The sequence below is a fragment of the Pantherophis guttatus genome, chromosome 5 (assembly GCF_059756535.1).
Source record: "Pantherophis guttatus breed Tessera chromosome 5, ASM5975653v1, whole genome shotgun sequence".
NCBI lineage: Eukaryota > Metazoa > Chordata > Lepidosauria > Squamata > Colubridae > Pantherophis > Pantherophis guttatus.
In genome coordinates this window covers 125,960,685-125,981,433 of record NC_142067.1, presented here as the reverse complement: position 1 = coordinate 125,981,433, position 20,749 = coordinate 125,960,685, and the positions used below count along the sequence as shown (strand labels likewise).

At 45.6% G+C, this 20,749-nt stretch overlaps 1 protein-coding gene across 7 annotated transcripts in view; it reads left to right on the top strand.

Moving 5' to 3' along the window:
• The first annotated feature begins 484 nt into the window (after positions 1 to 484).
• Positions 485 to 20,749, top strand: part of PCDH17 (protocadherin 17) — a 224,136-nt gene continuing 203,871 nt past the window's right edge. For 3 of the 7 annotated variants that reach the window (XR_009621132.2, XM_034416657.3, XM_087895561.1), the window contains exon 1: positions 487 to 5,091. Coding sequence is in view for 6 of the 7 variants with exons in the window: in XM_034416657.3 (XP_034272548.1) it covers positions 2,494 to 5,091 (2,598 nt within the window). In the remaining variant the exon portion in view is untranslated. Of the gene's footprint in view, positions 5,092 to 20,749 lie in introns of all 7 variants that reach the window. The other 4 variants (XM_087895562.1, XM_034416622.3, XM_034416630.3 and 1 more) reach the window with 4 other exon arrangements.

The window sequence follows — 20,749 nt, the reverse complement described above, 5'->3', positions numbered from 1 at the left end:
TTTTAATTTTTTTTTTTAAGCTCCTGCTTTTTTTTTTTTGGACAGCTCCCTCTGATTCGCCCCAGCGGCTCGCAACACCTGAAGGTCTGGCTACGGTTGCCTGGGATCCTGACTTCCAGCCCCTGCTCCGCTACATCCAGAGGGAGGAGGCTTCCCCCACCCCACAACCCTCTTCCCCCCACCCCACCCCACCCCTCCCCTCCAATCCAGCCTCCCCAACCCCACCGTAAGGTTGCTTTGCAAAGCGAGACTCGGCTCTCCCCAGCTCGGCACGTACCTCAAAAAAATAAAAAAATAAAAGCGAGCCAGAGAGACACACAGAGAGAGAGAGAAAGAGAAAAAAGGGGAAAAAAGCACCTTGCAGCTTTTACATTTTATATACAGCGGGCTCCTTCCCTCCTGGGCTTTTCGGTGTAGGGTGGATGGGTGGGTGGGATTTGCATCTTGCTTTTTTTCGGATTTTTTTTTTTAAATACCCCGAGTAGATGGGAAGCCGGGTGGAAGAGCGAGCCCCTTCGCCCCGAAGAGGACAAACCGAGTGGCCTTAGCTTAAGCCGAAGGGAAGCATAGGAAACGAAGAGAGTCAAGACGCGTCCCCCCTCTCCCTTTCTTTTTTTGGAGAGGCTCGGGGCGCACGCGTGTGTGTGTGTGTGTGTCTGTGTGCCTCTGTGTGTGTAGCCTCGCTGTCGCCCCCACCCTCGGCTGGCTCTCTCTTGCGCTTCTCTCTCTCTCTCCCTCTTTTTTTTTTTTTTAAACCTCTGCGCTCAGCCATGAGTTGCCTGTTGATTTCCTCTTGACTAGCAAAGGCAGGGCGCGGGGAGGCGAGCGGGACTGAAATTCAACCGCAGCGAGCGCAAAGCGCAAAAGCTCTCGCAGACACGCGCCGAGGCAGCAAACAGCAACAGCAGCGGCGGCAGGAACGAGAAGAGAGGAGAGGAGAGGAGAGGAGAAGAGCCGGGCGGGCGAGCGAGCGATGTGGTGGCGACGGCGGCGCCAGCATCAGCATCAGCAGCATCAGCATCAGCATCAGGACCAGGAAAACCGGTCTTGGAGGAAGCGGCGGCTGGTGGAACCTCCCCAGCCGCTTCGGACGGGGCTCCCTTTCTGAATCGCCATCGTCCTCCCCTCCTTTTCCTCCCGCCGCCCTTCCGCCCAGCGATCCGTTGCAAAGCCGGAGCGGGGTTCGGATCTCCGGAAGGCGCTTCCTCGCTCCATCCATCCATCCATCCAATCCATCCAACCTTACCTCTAGAAATGTGATTCTCGCGTATTTTTCTTTTTTTCTTTTTTCTTTCTTTCTTTCTCTCTCTCTCTCTTTACCTGGGAAAGAAAAGCGGGCTTTTTTGGAAGTACAAATCCGGAGGGACTTGGACCTTATACATATATATAGATAGATAGATATATATAATAATAATATTATTTTTTTGCTTTTGGGGAAACCGGCCCTTTCCGGTTCTTTCTGCGGAGCCTCGGAACCGGCGGAGGAGGCGAAGCGCGCCGGCGAGCGAAGGGAACCGGCGAGAGGAGCAGGGCGAGAAGGAACTGGGGGGGAGAAAAGCGGCGATGCTGCGGCTGACCGCAGCAGCCAAACGGGCGCGATTAGATCTCCAAAGGCAGCAAACGGCCGCGGTGAAAAAACACACCACTCAACACCCGAGACGCTGCGGAGCCGGAAAAAACGGCGGTGTCCCTTTTCCCATCCCTGAGATCTAAAAGCGGCAAGATTTGGCCCAGCGGTTCTACGACTTCCACCCTCTCCGGATCCTTCCTTTCTACGATTCCCCTTGGCGCCCGTTTCCAAGTCGTTTTGGGGATCCAGGAGCCGCTGTTTTTGGTTGTTGTTTTTTAAAAAGACCACCCCCCACCCGCAATTTCCAGGCAGAAAAACTCCCGTCTTCTGCTCCCCTCCCTCTTTTGGGTTTTTTTCTCTCTCTCTTTTTTTTTTTTCTTTTGAAGCTTCTCGTGAGGATCTTTGGCATCGTGCAAAGGGTTTGAATTTTATTATTATTATTATTATTATTTTTCCTGGAAGGAACAGCTACTGCATTTGTGAAAACGCGGCTCATCTTTCGCTCCTTTCGGTCGCCTCCAGAAGGGGAAAGGGTTTAAAGCGTTTTGCTCATCCCTCCGCCTGGCTGAAGTTGGACGGAGCAAGGGGAAACTGCAGCACGGAGGAGGAGGAAGAGGAGGAGGAGGAGGAGGAGGAGACGAGAAACAGGGGGAAAAAAAAGACCCCTTTCCCTGGCCGCTGGTTACAGTCTCGACCGCCCTTTGCCAGCTTCGTCCATGGTGGTGCCGAGTCGATCGTGCCGAGCAACAGGTTCGGGAACTTGAAGGGGGAGAGCGAGAGGAGGAGGAGGAGGAGGAGGAGAAGGAGGAGGAGGAGGACTCAGCGGAGGGGCGCGACGATCGGCTGGAAAGGAGAGGCGCCAACGCGGCGGCGGCGGCGGCGGCGTTGGCCGAGAGGCAGCCTCGTCCGCGCCGTCCGCTGGGATGTCCCTCTCCGCTTGGTGCTTTTTCCTCTGCTGGGCTCCAGCCCTGGCTTTAAGGAACCTGAACTATTCGGTGCCGGAGGAGCAAGGCGCCGGCACGGTGATCGGTAACATCGGCCGCGATGCCCGGCTGCAGTCCGGGTCGAGCGGCGGATCGCCCTCGCTGGAGCGCCCCCGCGGCTCGAAGGCCACTTTCCGCGTGCTGGAGAACTCGGCTCCCCACTTGCTCGACGTGGACGGGGAGAGCGGCTTGCTTTACACCAAGCAGCGCCTGGACCGGGAGGCTCTCTGCCGCCGGAGCTCCAAGTGCCAGCTTTCCCTCGAGGTCTTCGCCAACGACCAGGAGATCTGCATGATCAAAGTAGAGATCCAGGATCTCAACGACAACGCGCCGGCTTTCCCTTCCGACCAAGTCGATCTGGACATCTCCGAGAACGCCGCGCCGGGGACCCGCTTCCCGCTGGCTAGCGCGCACGATCCCGACGCGGGCGAGAACGGCTTGCGCACTTACCTGCTCACCCGCGACGATTACGGCCTCTTCGCCCTGGACGTCAAAGCCCGAGGCGACGGCACCAAATTCCCCGAGCTGGTGGTCCAGAAGCCTTTGGATCGCGAGGAGCAGAGCCATCACACCTTGGTGCTGACTGCCCTGGACGGCGGGGAGCCCCCTCGCTCAGGCACCGTCCAGCTCAACGTACGCTTGATCGATTCCAACGACAACAGTCCGGTCTTCGAGGCGGCTTCCTATGTGGTGGAACTGCCCGAAAACGTCCCTCTGGGCACGGTTCTCCTGGACCTCAACGCCACCGATGCTGATGAAGGCACCAACGGCCAGGTGCTCTATTCCTTCAGCGGTTATACGCCTGACAGGGTGCGGGAGCTGTTCAGCATCGATCCCCAGACGGGATTGATCCGGGTCAAAGGCAACTTGGACTACGAGGAAGGCAACTTGGTGGAGATCGATGTCCAGGCCCGTGACTTGGGTCCCAACCCCATCCCTGCCCATTGCAAGGTCACAGTGCATTTACTGGACCGTAATGACAATGCTCCCACCATTGGCTTTGTCTCGGTGCGCCAGGGGGCACTGAGCGAAGCTGCCCCGCCAGGGACCGTCATTGCCCTGGTCAGGGTCACAGACCGAGACTCCGGCAAGAACGGGCAGCTGCAGTGCCGGGTGCAAGGCAGCGATGGCAGTGGGGGAGATGGGGCAGTGCCCTTTACTTTAGAGGAGAACTATGACAACCTGTACACAGTGGTCACCGACAGGCCCCTGGACAGGGAAGTGCAGGACGAGTACAATGTCACCATCTTGGCTCGGGATGGGGGCAACCCACCTCTCAACTCAACCAAGTCTTTCTCGGTCAGGATCTTAGACGAGAACGATAACCCGCCACGTTTTAGCAAGAGCCTTTATGTGTTGCAAGTGCCTGAGAACAACATCCCGGGAGAGTACCTGGGATCCGTGTTGGCCAAGGACCCCGATCTGGGCCAAAATGGCACCGTCTCCTACTCCATTCTGCCGGGACACGTGGGGGACGTCTCTATTTACACCTATGTCTCTGTCAACCCAACCAACGGGGCCATCTACGCTTTGCGCAGCTTCAATTACGAGCAGACCAAACATTTTGAGTTCCACGTGTTGGCCAAAGACTCGGGCTCTCCCCACCGGGAGAGCAACGCCACTGTCCGGGTCACTGTTTTGGATGTCAACGACAACGCCCCTCTGATTGTCTTGCCGGCCCTGATCAATGACACTGCTGAACTCCAGGTCCCCCGCAATGCCGGAGTGGGCTACCCCGTAGGCACCGTCCGGGCCATGGATAATGATTTCGGGGAAAGCGGACGCCTGACCTATGAGATTGTGGAAGGCAATGAGGAGCACCTCTTCGAGATGGACCCTATGAGTGGAGAGATCCGCACCCTTCACCCTTACTGGGAAGAGTTGAGTCCTGTGGCTGAACTTGTGGTGAAGGTCAGTGACCATGGAAAGCCCAGCCTTTCTGCAGTAGCCAAGCTGATTGTCCGGGCCTTGGCTGGACCTCTGCCTGAATCAGGAGAGCCCCAGGTCAATGGGGAGCAGCACCGCCGGCCTCACTGGGACCTCTCGCTGCCCTTGATTGTGACCCTGAGCACGGTTTCCATCATCCTCCTGGCTGCCATGATCACCATTGCCGTGAAGTGTAAACGCGAGAACAAGGACATCCGTACATACAACTGTCGTATAGCTGAGTACAGCCACCCTCAGTTGGGTGGAGGGGGCGGGGGTGGGGGCGGGGGAGGGGGCAGCGGAGGGGGCAAGGGCAAGAAGAAGAAGATTAGCAAGAACGACATTATGCTGGTGCCCAGCGAAGGGGAGGACAGCCGAGGGCCCCTCAACGTCATGAACGTGGTCAGCAGCCCATCCTTGGCCACCTCGCCCATCTATTTTGACTACCAGACTCGCCTGCCCCTTAGCTCGCCCAGGTCGGAGGTGATGTTCCTGAAACCGGCTTCCAACAACCTGAGCGTGCCCCAAGGCCACGTGGGATGCCACACCAGCTTCACAGGACAAGGGACTAACGTCAGCGAGGTTCCCCCAAGCCGGATGTCCATAATTCAGGTAGGAGACTTTGAGAGATAACCTGGAACAACTTCTTCTTCTTCTCCTCACATTGCGTTTTCTATCTGCAGTGACACCTGCTGAGAAAAGCCACCGGATAGGTGTTTAGGGACAGAGATGACTCGGTTCTGAGGTCCTAAACTAGGATTAGGCCACAATCCTCTTTGTAGTCCTTCTTTGTAGCAAGGTCAAAAAATGTTTGCTAGAAAACAGAAGGGCAGGCAGCTTAGCATTGAAGCACCTCACAAAACTGGGGCAGGGAGGGTCTGTAAGATCTAGTCTGTAGGATCTAGTCGATCCCAGTCTTGCCTTTGGGGTTTGAACGTGGATCAGGTTTGTCTATCTTGTGTCTAGTAGAAAGTAGAAAGACCATGATTTGTTCCAAAGTGGAGGTGGGGGACAGTAAGTTAGGGTACAAACATGGTTTATAATATTTGAAAGTGCTTCTTTTGTGCACCTTATGCTGAACCAATCTGTATATTTTGATATTTCCATCCAGTTCAATCACATCCCTCAGATCATAAGTTGTTGATTTATTTTCCCCTTGGCTGAACATAAAATAGATATCTCCTGGGACAAACCGATCTCTGTTTTTTTATCACGGGGGCAGTCCAAGCCCATGTCCCTCACCCATCAAAAAGCTGTGTTCGGTTTACTTGGTATGGTGTAAAAAGCAGGCTCCATCCCGAATTAAAACCCTGGATTTCTGCAGAAAAGGCTTAAAAGCCTCTGCGCCTATTAGCAAAATGATATTGAGACTGGGCAGTTAGATTTACACATGCCTAGACGGTTGTCACCCGTTTGCAAACAGCAACTTGAGCAAGTGTGACTTGCTTGAGTAAATAGCTTAAGCACAAGCTTCAAAACCCTTCAAAAACAATTTTAATGTCAGCTGCTGTTATCTTAGATGCAGTGCTTTTCAATGGAGCCTCTCGCTCACCTTGCAGCTGCCAGTGATCAAATTCTCCAGTCTTCCAGTGGAACAGTAATCCAGTGAGGCAAAAAAAAACCAAACAAAAAAAAAATACAAAAAAATAGTCTAAACTACCGCTTAAATGGTTTGTTTGCTTATTCTGCAATCATGCTGAAAAATTCCATGCTTGACTTGCAACCGATGCTGGAAGACTGTGCCATGCCATGATTTAGTCCAGCCAAGCATTGGAAAATCCGAGAGAGAGAGAGAGAGAGAGAGAGAGGGAGGGAGGGAGAGAGGGAGAGAGAGAGAGAGGGAGGGAGAGAGGGAGAGAGGGGGAGAGAGAGAGAGAGAGAGAGAGAGAGAGGGAGGGAGGGAGGGAGAGAGAGAGAGAGAGAGGGAGAGAGAGGGAGGGAGAAAGAGAGAAGCCCACACCTAGCATTTGGACTAAAATGGAAGAGAAATGAAAATAGACCCAGCTTTACAGATTTATTCTGTAGAGCAAGGAGAAATGTTGCAGGCAGAGAAATGCATTATTTATTTATTTCCTAACAGGGAGAAGGGGGTGCAAAGTATAATTCACTTGGTTTAAAAAAAAAGAGGGGGGAATGGGATATCACACACAAACCCAAACACAGAAGGCCTTATGTATTTGGAATGGAAGCTAGTGCTTCCGATTTTACAGGAAAGAAATGGGTTTTAGAAGGCAGCTTCCCAACATGCAAGAAGAAGAAGGAGAAAAAGGAACAATGAAATAGAGCAGATTTTAAATGAGTTTGAATGGCTACTTTGAACTGCGTTCAGGGAAACCTGTTAAAAATATGCTCCCTGAAATCTGAAGGGATCCCCTGTTGAGAATCCTTAACCGTTCCTAGACTGGATCCATGTCCTGCAACGTAGACTGTAGTGCACACTGTGTAACTCTCCTGATCTATGTGTGTGTAATTTGTCTTTCTTTGTATGGAGCAGACAAGCAAACAGGCTGATGTTTCTATCAAAATACTATGCAGGGAGAGCTCTAAGCGAATGGCCGTTGAATGCATTGGCCATATCACTCATTTTGTCCGTCGCTCTTTTAATATTCTCTACAGAACCACAGGGGAGTGTATCAAAAGTGACAACGGGCTGATTTTTTTTTTTCCCTGTTCCAAACTTAAATGGGAGGAAAGTGGTTGTCTTGTTCCTAACACAGTTGATGAGCAGAACTCCTGGCACATTACAAGAGTCTCATTCTCTCTCTTTTTTAAACCCTTGTGATTACTATTTTCCTTCCTGGTTTGATTTTCCATGCTTGCTAGGGAGCAAAGTTCTTTTTGGCAACAGCAAAGAGAGTTATTTTTGAGTAAACATGCCTGGGGGTTGAGTTTGGATTGGAAGCATCTCTTCTGCAGCCTTCCAGTCCCTTCTGCCTTATTCCTGTGTAACTAACAGGCAACAGGGCTTGTCCAGTAGGATCCCTCAAGGTTTATAGGCCATTGCCTTGATCTCATGCATTTTGAGCTTGGAGAATCACAGGGTCAAAGAGGCAATAAGTTCAGTCCTATGAGAAGCAGTTACCTGTAGCACTAGATGACTATGTTCCTATGAAGGCAAACTTCCCCTAGAATGTCCTCCTTCAGTGAAAGTGATCTATTTCCTTTTTAATTTCTTCCAGTCTTGCAACATTTTTGGATTGCTGATCTCAACCCAGTTTGACTTTCACTCTTATACAGTAGCGGCCAAACTTGTGGAAACCTTTTGGGAAAAGTATATTTTCTAAAACTAGCGAATAATGCTCCATTTATTTTTGGGGAGTCGTACCATAAAATTATATATCAATGGAAAGATAATTTAATCCAGAATGTAGTGCAATCACTTTTAGGAAGGATTTGCTATTAGAATAGCAGTGGCAGTATAAAGAAGAAAAGGGAAACACGTAGAAAAAATGAAATGTACAAAAATGATCACCATAGAAGAAATGAGATATACAAAAATGATCACCATGTGAGTTAATACTTAGTTGGGTAACCTTTAGCATGAATGACGGCCTTACATTGTCTTCCCATGGAATGAACCAAGTCTTTGAGTTCTGCAGCTGTTCTAATGTGAAACCAAGATTGAATGATTACTTCTATTAACTGGGTTTTATTGCTTGGTCGCTTCTGACTAACAAGTTTCTTAAGTCGGCTCGATAGATTTTCAATTGGGTTAAGGTTTGGGCTATTCCCAGGCTGTTCCAGCAGTGGAATAGGATTATCTTGAAACTCCTCTCAAAAAGTGATGTTATTAGCCATCAGACCTCAAAAATACACTTTCTCCAAAAGGTTTCCACAATTTTGGTCGCAACTGTAGGTGTTTTGCTAGCCCATCATTGTAAAAAAACCAAGGTGTACCTGACTATCTTCACTGTTTCCTTTTCTTAGAAGGCATCTCTGATGGCTTTGCCATCAGCCCTGGAGACTGAACTCCATCCCATTGTTGCCTTTTAAGTAGACATTACTGGCTTCGGTACAGAAATTCAGGAGATACCTTTTTGTCTTTGGCTCAGAGGAAATAAAAATATCTTGGCCATCTTTTTTGGAACAGGAGGATTTATATGCAGAGTTCAGGAGCAGAAATTTCCATCACGGAAGCCAAAGGAATTGTGCTTTTTAATCACTGTCCTATTTCAACCCTCTATTGAGTTTCATTATGGAAACTATTTCATGTTATGCTTATCATGACTGGGTGTTGCTATCAATTAGAAGAACGGAGCAATACTCCACGTCTGAAATTGATTTTAAGAAAAAGTGACAGTTGGAGGAAGAACATTAAGCTAGGACAGAGCTGAAGGTAATTTGATTTATAGCTCATGCATTTAAAATGGATACTTTTTTTTTTCTTCGCTCCCCTGTGTCACTTGTTTAAATCATGTCTTTGTTAAAGGGGTAAAATGAAGAAGTCGGAATGTCAAAGCTACGTTCTCTGCAAACTTCCCAGCGGGGAAAAAAAACAACCTTTGATCAGATGTAATAATTACTGATAGATACTGAATTTTATTTTGCTAAAGGATTGTAATCCAACAAACAATGTATGGGCAATATTGAGTTACTAAAGAGTTTCCATGTAGTATAAAGTCCCAGTTGATAAACTTTTCTTTTGAAACAGTGTATACTGTATTCTAACTTCTATTTTTGTTTTTTGTTCAGAAATTTATATAAATCGAAAGAGAAGTTTCTTTCTTGAAAAAAGCACAATGTAGTTTTTGTTAAGTTCTTCAAGATGATAGCCATGGATGAGAAATGAATGTATTATCTAATCACATCTGTGAGATATTTAAAAAAGAAAATTGTAACCTTGTAGTGACAAAGCTGATTAAAGAGGAAGAGAATTCACTAAACAGAGTAGAATGCTTGAATTCTAGTTTTATTTTGTTGGTGGGTTATTTATTTATTTATTTATTTGGTTCGATTTATATGCCGCCCTTCTCCGGAGACTCAGGGCGGCTTACAATGCGTTAAGCAATAGCCTTCATACTTTTGTATATACTTGCTTAGTAGGGCTTTCACCCCCCCCCAAAGCGGTGTTCTTTTTTATACAAAGTCAGCTTTATTGCTGCCACAATCCAGGTCCTCATTTTACCTACCTCGGAAGGATGGAAGGCTGAGTCAACCTGGAGCCTGGTGAGATTTGAACTTGCAGTAATTGCAGGCAGCTGGTATTACTTTAATAGCACTTTAGTCTGCTGCACCACCAAGGCTCTTATTATTATAGTCTGCTGCGCCACCAAGGCTTCTTCTTCTTCTTCTTCTTCTTCTTCTTCTTCTTCTTCTTCTTCTTCTTCTTCTTCTTCTTCTTCTTCTTCTTCTTCTTCTTCTTCTTCTTCTTCTTCTTCTTCTTCTTCTTCTTCTTCTTCTTCTTCTTCTTCTTCTTCTTATTATTATTATTATTATTATTATTATTATTATTATTATTATTGGAACGAATGGTGGAAGACATCTTCCTAAACTTGCTGTTCAAGCCACATTGGTAGATGGCCTTCACTTTCAGTGACAATTACCATTTTATTTTAGTATTTTAATCACGAAGGATTTTTTTTTTTTTAAATGCAACTTTTCTTCCACAGTTCTTGGTTTTGAGGTGGGAAATTCTGCTGAGAACATTTCTCTTGCACGGTTTTTCATGCCAAAGTTCTTAACCTCAAGTACAGGTAGACCTCAACTTACTATGATTCATTTAGTGGTCATTCAAAGTGACCACGGCGCTGAAAAAAGTGACCTGCGACCGTTTTTCCACACAACTCTTACAGTATCCCCGTGGTCAAAATCTGGACACTTGGCCACTGATTCATATTTATGACGGTTGCAGTGTCCCGGGGTCACGTGATCCCCTTTTGTGACCTTTTGTGACAAAGGGGAAGTCCGATTCGCTTAGCAACCGTGCAACTAGCTTAACAAGTGCAGTGATTCACTTAACAACGGTGCTAAGAAAAGTTGTAAAAATGGGGCGAAGCTCACTTAACAAACGGCTCACTTGGCAACAGAAATTTTGGGCTTAATTATGGTCCTACGTCGAGGACTATCTGTATTACCCGGAGAGACTCATGCATGAAATTCCAGAGAATAATTACAAATCTGTGGAAAATAACAGAACATCCCTCCTAAACATGCACAATTCAACTTAAACTGTGTATTTCCTCCCCTATTTCCCAAACCTGTTTGTTTCCAAAAGTTGTGGCCCAATAGTAATTCATTTCAAGATAGTAACAGTAAAATAAATGTAATTAATGTACTCGTGGTTATGTAAACCAGATTTAATGTTTATTAAATGTACAGGCAATAGTAATAGCCGTTAGATTTATATACACTTCACAATGCTTTACAGCCCTCTGTAAGCGGTTTACAGAGTCAGTCTATTACCCCCAACAATTTGGGTCTGAATAGAGTAGAGTAGAGTAGAGTAGAGTAGAGTAGAGTAGAGTAGAGTAGAGTAGAGTAGAGTAGAGTAGAGTAGAGTAGAGTAGAGTAGAGTAGAATAGAATAGAATAGAATAGAATAGAATAGAATAGAATAGAATAGAATAGAATAGAATAGAATAGAATAGAATTCTTTTATTGGCCAAGTGTGATTGGGCACACAAGGAATTTCTTTGGTGCATATACTCTCAGTATACATAAAGAAAAAAATAAAATATATTCATCAAGGATCATAAGATACAACACTTAGTGATAGTCATAGGATACTAATAAGCAATCAAATCATACTAGGAAACAAATAAAACAATATAAATTGTAAAGATACAAGCAACATGATTATAGCCATAAGTGGGAAGAAATAGGTACTAGGAAGGATGAGAAGATTAATAGTAATGCAGACTTAGTGAATAGTTTGACAGTGTTGAGGGAATTATTTGTTTAGCATAGCGTTGGCGTTCGGGAAAAAACTGTCCTTGTGTCTAGTTGTTCTGGTGTGCAGTGCTCTATAGTGTCGTTTTGAGGGTAGAAGTTGAAACAATTTATGTCCAGGATGTGAGGGGTCTGTAGATGTTTTCCCAGCCCTCTTTTTGACTCGTGCAGTAGACAGGTCCTCAATGGAAGGCAGGTTGGTAGCCATTGTTTTTTCTGCAGTTCTAATTCTCCTCTGAAGTCTGTGTCTGTCTTGTTGGGTTGCAGAACCAAACCACACAGTTATAGAGGTGCAGATGACAGACTCAATCATTCCTCTGTAGAAATGAATCAGTAGCTCATTTGACCCACTTCGGAAAGGACGGAAAGCTGAGTCAACCTTGAGCCTGGTGAGATTTGAACTGCCGAATTGCAGGCAGCCGGCAGGCAGCAGAAGTAGCCTACAGTACTGTGCCACCGTGACACAATATTGATTCATGAAAGAGTACTAAGGTAGTAGCATAAGTATGAGTAAGTTGCCAAGCCTCTGAATTTTGATCACGTGATCGTGGGGATGCTGCAAAGGTTGTAACTGTGAAAAAAAACAGACGTAAGTCGCTTATTTCAGTGCCGTTGTAACTTTTGTCAGTAAGTGAAATGTTGTAAGTCAAGGACCGTCTTTCTTCCAACCTAAACCTTGTGCACTTCCTTCATTCTCTCGCGGCAGGACGGTTTGAGTCTTCCTGATCATCCTTGTAGCGTGTCTCAGAAACTGTCTGAGGCAGTGGTGAAATCTGAAATTTGTTACTACCGGTTCTGTGGGCGTGGCTTGGGGGGGGGGAATGTGACTGGGTGGGCATGGCCAACTTTTTTCTTCTTTTACTTTTAAAACCATTTTTTCTACAACCTCTTCAGCAAAGAGGTTGTAAAAAAAATGCTTTCAAAAGGCTCTGACAATCCCAGCTGAGTTGCCTGATCGGCAGAGGCTTTTTTTTTCTTTTAAATGCCTCTGACGATCAGGCAACTCAGCTTGGATCGTCAGAGGCATTTAAAAGAAAAAAAAGGTTTTTTTTCTTTTAAAAGCCTTTGATGATCCCAACTGAGCTGCCGCGCGATCATCAGAGGCTTTTTTTTTTTTACTTTTAAAAGCATTTTTTCGGCTGAAGAGGTTGTAGAAAAAAATGTTTTTAAAAGAAAAAAAAAGCCTCTGATGATCGTGTGGCTCAGCTGGGCACGAGGGGGGGGGGACAGGGATTTTTGCTACTGGTTCTCCGAATCACCCACCGCCATCGCTACCGGATCGGGCGATCCGGTCCGAACCGGGAGCATTTCATCCTTGGTCTGAGAGTTCTCGGAATCCTTTGGAAAGTGTGATGTGCGCACAGGATTACAACTCTCAAACAGGTTTTCACCAAAGATGAAGAGAAAGCCACCATGATTTCCTGTGATTTGGACGTGATATTTCTCTCCTTAGGAATGGGTGTGTTTCTTCATCTTATGAGTCTATAGAAATTCTCAGTCATCCAGGTCATGGTTGTCCCAAAAGTGCTTCTTCGGGAGTCAACTGAACTCTGTTGTTGTTTTTTTCTTTTGAAGACATTTCGCTTCTCATCTGAGAAGCTTCTTCAGCTCTGACAGGACGGTGGGGAATGGAAGGATTTAAATTCTGGGCAGGTGGGCAAAGCCTCCCGCAGCTGCCACTACCAGTTCGCTATAACCGGCTGAATGCCACCATTGGAGCTACTGAGCTTCCTTTGGCCGTATATTCATTTTCAGTGTAAGTCTATTTGCAGAATTGTGCAAATAAGAGAGGAAACAAGTAGAGTTGTGTGAAACGTTTTGAATGCTAAGCAACTCTTTCAAGTCCTGAAGTAGGAAGTGTCCAAAGTCAGTTGAAATACATCAGAAGTGTTCTCCCAAAAAGGTTCTTTTTTCAGGAGGCAACTGGACTTTCTTGTTTTTTCCTTTGAAGACATTTCGCTTCTCATCCGAGAAGCTTCTTCAGCTCTGACAGGATGGTGGGGGAATGGAAGGAATTTATATCCCTTGCAGGAATTGCAATGAATTCCAAATTGTATAGCTAAACGTCTGTAGAGATTCTCAGTCATCCAGGTCACGGTTGACCCAAAGATGCTTCTTCTGGAGGCAACTGGAGTTCCTTGTTTTTTCCTTTGAAGACATTTTGCTTCTCATCCAAGAAGCTTTTTCAGCTCTGACAGGATGGTGGGGAGTGGAAGGATTTATACTCCTTGCAGACAGCTGGTCATTTGCATCCTTTTAGAGGGTCGTTGAATCACTTGGAGGTTTATCTGTGTCCGCAGGGTCACCTGAGTAGTGTTCCTAGTGTAGTGGCCTAGAGGTGGAGCTCTTGCCTCACAATCAGGAGGTTGTGAGTTCGATCCTAGGTAGAGGCAGATGTAGGGTCTCCTGCTTGGGCAGGGGGTTGGACTGGATGACCTGCAAGTCCAACTCTGCTAATCTGTTAAATCTGTGTCCTCAGGGTCACCTGAGTAGTGCAAATGGTTCCTGTAGTCTGCAATTTTTTCTCTGGAAATCCACTCCTACTCCCACACCAAAGGTGTCCATCCCAAATTGTATAGCTAAAAGTCTGTAGAGATTCTCAGTCATCCAGGTCATGACTGTCCCAAAGGTGCTTTTTCAGGAGGCAACTGGACTTCCTTGTTTTTTTTCTTTTCTTTTGAAGATGTTTCACTTCTCATCCAAGAAGCTTCTTCAGCTCTGACAGAATAGCGGACAGGATTCATTTCCCATTCTTCCGTCAGAGCTGAAGAAGCTTCTTGGAAGAGAAGCGAAACGTCTTCAAAAGAAAAAAAACAACAACCAAGAAAGTCCAGTTGTTTCCAGAAAAAAACCTCACCTTTGGGTTCTTCGTCTTAGGTTCTTAACAGGATGGGATGTTTCCAGGTGTCCTTCGATTACAGTCACATTAGCCTATTTATAATTTATCAGTTTATTTTTCTCCCATTCGGCTCTAATATTTTGTTTTTAATTAGAAGAAGGTGCATTCTCGGGGCACTGGGTTGCCACTTGGCTAATCTGCATTTGGTAGAGATTAAGGTAAAGGTAAAGGTTCCCCTCGCACATATGTGATAGTCGTTCCCGAATCTAGGGGGCGGTGCTCATCTCCTTTTCAAAGCCGAAGAGCCAGCGTTGTCCGAAGATGTCTCCGTGGTCATGTGGCCGGCATGACTAAACACCAAAGGCGCACGGAATGCTGTTACCTTCCCACGAAAGGTGGTCCCTATTTTTCTACTTGCATTTTTTACGTGCTTTCGAACTGCTAGGTTGGCAGAAGCTGGGACAAGTAACGGGAGCTCACCCCATTACGCGGCACTAGGGATTCGAGCCGCTGAACTGCCGACCTTTCGATCGACAAGCTCAGCGTCTTAGCCACTGAGCCACTGCGTCCCCACTTTTTTGTGGGGTTTGTTTGTGGACCAAATCCCTTCAGAGGACAGATGAGAATGGCTCACAAATACGGGTAAACCCAAGGCTCAGCTGTTGGATGGATTCAGGTGACACGCTACAACATCAGAGTACACAACATTGTAGCCTGGCATGTTTGGTGGCCGCAATAATTAGCTTACAGGTTAAAGGAGTTTACGGAGGCACCTGCAGGATAGGAAGATGAGCAAACAGATAATCATCAGATGGTTAATGTGGCTTTGCAGCCTCAGGACACAAACTCTGCAGGCGTGCAAAAATCACATCACACACACATGGAAAGAAGACAGAGCTTGTTTGTGCAGTGTTATTTTTTTTTTTTAAATCTCAAACACACGCATACACCTTTAATCGTGATGCGGGTGCTATTGGTAGCTTCTGACATACAGGTAGTCCTTGATTTATGACCATTTGTTTAGCAATAGCATTAGCACTTAGACTTATATACCGCTTTACAGTGCTTTACAGCCTTCCCTAAGCAGTTTATACAGAGTCATCCTATTATTTATTTATTTATTTATTTATTTATTTATTTATTTATTTATTTATTTATTCGATTTATATATGCCGCCCTTCTCCGGAGACTCAGGGCAGCTTACAATGCCTTAAGCCTTCATACTTTTGTATATACCTGCTTAGTAGGGCTTTCGCCCCCACCCCCAAGTGGTGTTCTTTTTTATACAAAGTTTTATACAAAGTCAGTTTATTGCCCCCACAATCCGGGTCCTCATTTTACCTACCTCGAAAGGATGGAAGGCTGAGTCAACCTTGAGCCTGGTGAGAATTGAACTCGCAGTAATTGCAGGCAGCTGGCAGCTAAGTGCTACTTTAACAGCAGCACTTTAGTCCACTGTGCCACCAAGGCTCTTATTGCCCCCAACAATCTTAGTTCTCATTTTACCCACGTCGGAAGGATGGAAGGCTGAGTCAACCTTGAGCCTGCCAAATTGCAGGCAGCCGGCAGTCAGCAGCAGTAGCAGTACTGCACACTAACCACTGCGCCACCGAGGGTCAAATGACCATTTGAAGTTACAACAGTTCTGAAAAAAGTGACTTAATGACCACTTTTTTCCCCACACTTAATGACTGTTGCGGTGTCCCCATGGTCACGGGTTCAAAATTAGGACATTTGCCAACCGGTCCATATTTGGCAGTGTTCACACGATCCCTTTTTACGACAAACAAAGTCGACAGGGCAGCCAGATTCACTTACGGTAACTTTGATGTTACTAACTTAACAACTTCAAATTTCAAACCTTTATTGTCCATGTACAACATGTGTCCCATGAGATTGACTGAGCCTCCCTGCGCTGATTCACTTCACGGTGGCAAGGAAGTCGTAAAATCCGGCAAAACTCCCTTAACCAACATCTCGCTTAGCCACAGAATTTTTGGGCTCCATTGTGGTCATAAGTGGAGAACCAACCACTTGCAGGTGTAAAAGTAGAATTTTAATCAAGAGACATTACGAAGGGTTGTCTGACAGTGAGATGGGCAGCAAATGCATTTAATAAATAAAACTAAATCAACATGTCATGCAAATGCTGCTATTCTGTAGCCAACTGTGGCTTGTGGGTTAGGCCATGACTGGATGGCTAGTGTATATTCTGCGGGACTATAAATTCTAGTTTACAAATCATAATCAGGATGTTCACACACAAAACCTTCCAGATCGGAAGGGAAAATTTTCTGTGAGTTATGGGTGCCTTAGAACAGTGATGGCTAACCTTTTTGCCAGTGCTTGCCAGGAGTGGGGGGGGGACGGTTCACACGTGCGTGTGCCCACACACATAATTCTATGTGCCCCGCCCTGCACATGCGCATGCAACCCCTCCTCTCCCCCCCGCTCCTGGCATGCGATGGCCTGGTAGGCCTATTTTTCTTTCTCACCTGGCTCCAGATCCTCTCTATGCATCTGGGGAGGGCGAAAACAGCCTTCCCCACTCCCTCGGAGGCTCTCGGAGCTGAGCTGGCGTGCCTACTGATATGGCTACGCGTGCCATCTGCGGCACGCGTGCCATAGGTTCGCCATCACGGCCTTAGAAAATAGGTTGCCTTGAATTTTTCAGCGCTGAGAAATCATTCTGGTTTGTTTGTTTGTTTTTTCTTTTTTCCATTTGAAAAATATCCAGAGCATTTTACTAGACTTATCTGAAATGTTATGAGTGCATTTGGTGATAATATTGTGAAGGCAACTTACAGTACAGACCGTGACACTGCAAACAACTCAGCTGTTAAAGCACTTAAAATAGTGGGTGCAGCAGTGTTCCCAGGCACAAATACTTACATTTATATATAACTAGCCTTCAAAACAGAATGCTTATGGATGGTTTAGCAGGAATATTCTACCTGGTAAGGGATATTTAATGGTTTCTTTTCCTTTGAGCTTTTTGCTGAAGTAAAGACTGCAACTTTACACTCTGGGTTCCCAGAAAAGTGAACCAGATTATAATGAATAAAAAAATAATAATAATAACTGCTGAAGAGTGTTCAGATCCACAGAAATTTAAGTCTAGCAAGCATGACATAGGAAGGATGAGATTGTAGTATACCTGTTGGAATTCACATCATTGTCTGGTGTGCTAAGAAAAAAAGTGATCTATCAGAGTCCATCTTGTACATTTAAGAATGGAATGGAGTGGAATGGAATGGAATGGAATGGAATGGAATAGAATAGAATAGAATAGAATAGAATAGAATAGAATAGAATAGGATAGGATAGGATAGGATAGGATAGGATAGGATAGGATAGGATAGGATAGGATAGGATAGGATAGGATAGGATAGAATTCTTTATTGGCCAAGTGTCATTGGACACACAAGGAATTTGTCTTTGGTGCATATGCTCTCAGTGTACATAAAGAAAAAATAAAATATATTCGTCAAGAATCATAAGATACAACACTTGGGGATTGTCATAGGATACTGATAAGCAATCAAATTATATTAGGAAACAATAAAAACCACCATACTAAACTTTAGTATGGAGGAAATCTTTCAAATTTCCCTTTCCTTGAGCATGTAGCATCTTAATATTCATGTTTAGCTATCTTGGAGCAAAAAACAAACAAACAAACAAAAAAAAAACCCAGAGGAGTAAGCTGAGAAAATAAAAGTAGTTGATAGCTACTATACAGGAAAAAAAAAAATGCTGAGACCCTCGAAAGAGTGTGGAGAAGAGCAACCAAGATGATTAGGGGGCAAAATTAGGCTGCATTAACAGAGGGATAGAATCAAGATCACTTGAAGGATTAATATCACTTTATAATGCCTTGGTAAGGTATTATACTGCATCTAATTTTGGTTGCCACAATGTAAAAAAGATTTTGAGATCAGGGGTGGGTTCTAAAATTTTTTACTACCGGTTCTGCGGGCGTGGCTTATTTTGTGGGCGTGGTTTGAGGGTCATGTGACAAACAATTCTTTAGGATTTAGCAGAGGTACTGGTCTACCAGGCTTTTAACTGCTTGCAGAGTCGTACCGGTCTACTCATTTGTTTTTGGAGGGCACTGGTCTACCACCACACTGCCTTTTACCGCTGCTCAGCTGTAGGGCAGCCCTTTGAAGCACCGCAGCAAGAGTTTAAACAGTTTTTTTGCCACTCTGCCACCACCGAGAGCATCGGAAACCGCTTTCAGGCAGCTTGGCCTCAACTGCCAATCTACCACCACTGAGCGGTTTACAAAGGAGCGGATCAGTTCTAGCCGATCAGTTGGGAGGCTCCTTGGCTTCTCAATTTAAAGCTAAGGTGTCTTGTTTTTTTTTTTTTCCTCTTCTTTGTCAAGTGAGCCCTGATTTGTTCCTTCTAGCCAATCAGCTGGGACTCAGGAGGCAGCAAATAGATTGGGAACGGGGCCAGGCAGAGGTGGTATATACCGGTTCTCCGAACTACTCAAAATTTCCACTACCGGTTTTCAAGAACCGGGGAGACCGGTAGCAACCCACCACTGGTTGAGATGCTAGAAAGAGTGCAGAGAATAGCAACAAAGATGATTAGGGGACTGGAAGCTAAAACATACGAAGAACAGTTGCAGGAACTGGGTATGTCTAGTTTAATGAAGAGAAGGACCAGGGGAGACATGACAGCAGTCTTCCAATATCTCAGGGGCTGCCACAAAGAAGAGGGAGTCAAGCTATTCTCCAAAGCACCCGAAGGCAGGACAAGAAGCAATGGGTGGAAACTAATCAAGAAGAGAAGCAACCTAGAACTAAGGAGAAACTTCCTGTCAGTTAGAACAATTAATCAGTGGAACAACTTGCCTCCCGAAGTTGTGAATGCCCCAACACTGGAAGTTTTTAAAGATAACCATTTGTCTATTCTATTCTATTCTATTCTATTCTATTCCATTCCATTCCATTCCATTCCATTCCATTCCATTCCATTCCATATTCCATATTCCATATTCCATATTCCATATTCCATATTCCATATTCCATATTCTATATTCCATTCCATTCCATTCCATTCCATTCCATTCCATTCTATTCTATTCCATTCTATTCTATTCTATTCTATTCTATTCTATTCTATTCTATTCCATTCCATTCCATTCCATTCCATTCCATTCCATTCCATTCCATTCCATTCATACAATGAATGGTTAAGGGAACTTGGTATGTGTAGCCTAATGAAGATAAAGATTTAGGGGTGATATGGTAGGGTCTTCTGGCATTTGAGGGCTATCCCAGGGAAGAGAGAGTGGACATTCTCCAAAGCACCTGAGGGCAGGACAAGAAGTAACAGGTGGAAGCTCATGAAAGAGACATCCAACAAGAACTAAAAAAGAAACTTTTGAGTTGTGGTGCTCCATTACTGGAGGTGTTCAAGAGAAGATTAAACCACCGTTGGTCCAGTATGGAATAAGGTCTCCTGACTTGGAACGGGGATTGGACCAGAAGCCCTCCAAGGTCTCTTCCAGCCCTATGATCCTAGGTTCTCTTTACTTCTTGTAAACACGTCAACCGATGAACGTAGAAACTAATTTTATAACCTGTAGCAGGTGGGTAGTGTCAACAAAAGGAGCTTTGCACAATAATCTTTCTGCTTGCTCAAAACAGCAAACCCTATTGATTTCAATGGGATTTACTCCCATCAGAGGGAATGAGATAATCGGTGTATTACCTTTCCTCTTGAAACATAGTTTTCAGCACCTTCTCCAGCACAATATATGGTCTGCTAAAGCAGCTTGTTAGAATTATGTCAGCTGCTTTTGAATGGGTGCCCTTTTCTCAGTTCACTTTTGGCACAACTGTGGGAAGATTATTATTATTATTTTTGCTATACTGACTTGACGTTATACTGAAAGCGGATTCTAATCTACCATCTGTAAATAAGATTGCATGATGCAGAAATCCAGGCAGTTTTGAAGGTAGCAAATTCCACCAGACTCTCTGCTGCCACCAGTGGCCATTCAGGTCTTTGCATGAAGATATGCTGGCTACCTAAACTAGAGTTGAAGCTATATAGGCCAGGGGTGTTAAACTTGATTTCATTGAGGGCCACATCAGGGTTATGTTTGATCTTGTGTGTGTGTGTGGCCAGAGTGTGTGTGGCCAGAGTGGGTGTGGCCAGCTCGACCTCACTCATGTCGGGGACAGGATTTCCCTGAGACCCTCCCTCACTCTCATTGTAATCGCCTTCCTTCCTTCCTTCCTTCCTTCCTTCCTTCCTTCCTTCCTTCCTTCCTTCCTTCCTTCCTTCCTTCCTTCCTTCCTTCCTCCCTCCCTCCCTCCCTCCCTCCCTCCCTCCTTCCCTTCCCTTCCCTTCCCTTCCCTTCCCTTCCCTTCCCATTTTTGGCTGCAATGACCTCTTGCAACACTTTTCCAGTGAAAACAGAGCCCGGTGGGCTGCACGCGGCCCCCCAGGCCCCACTTTCTGCTGTAATGACCTCCCCCTTTTCAGCCATGCACAGCCCTCCCAAGCCATTTTTTGCTGGCAA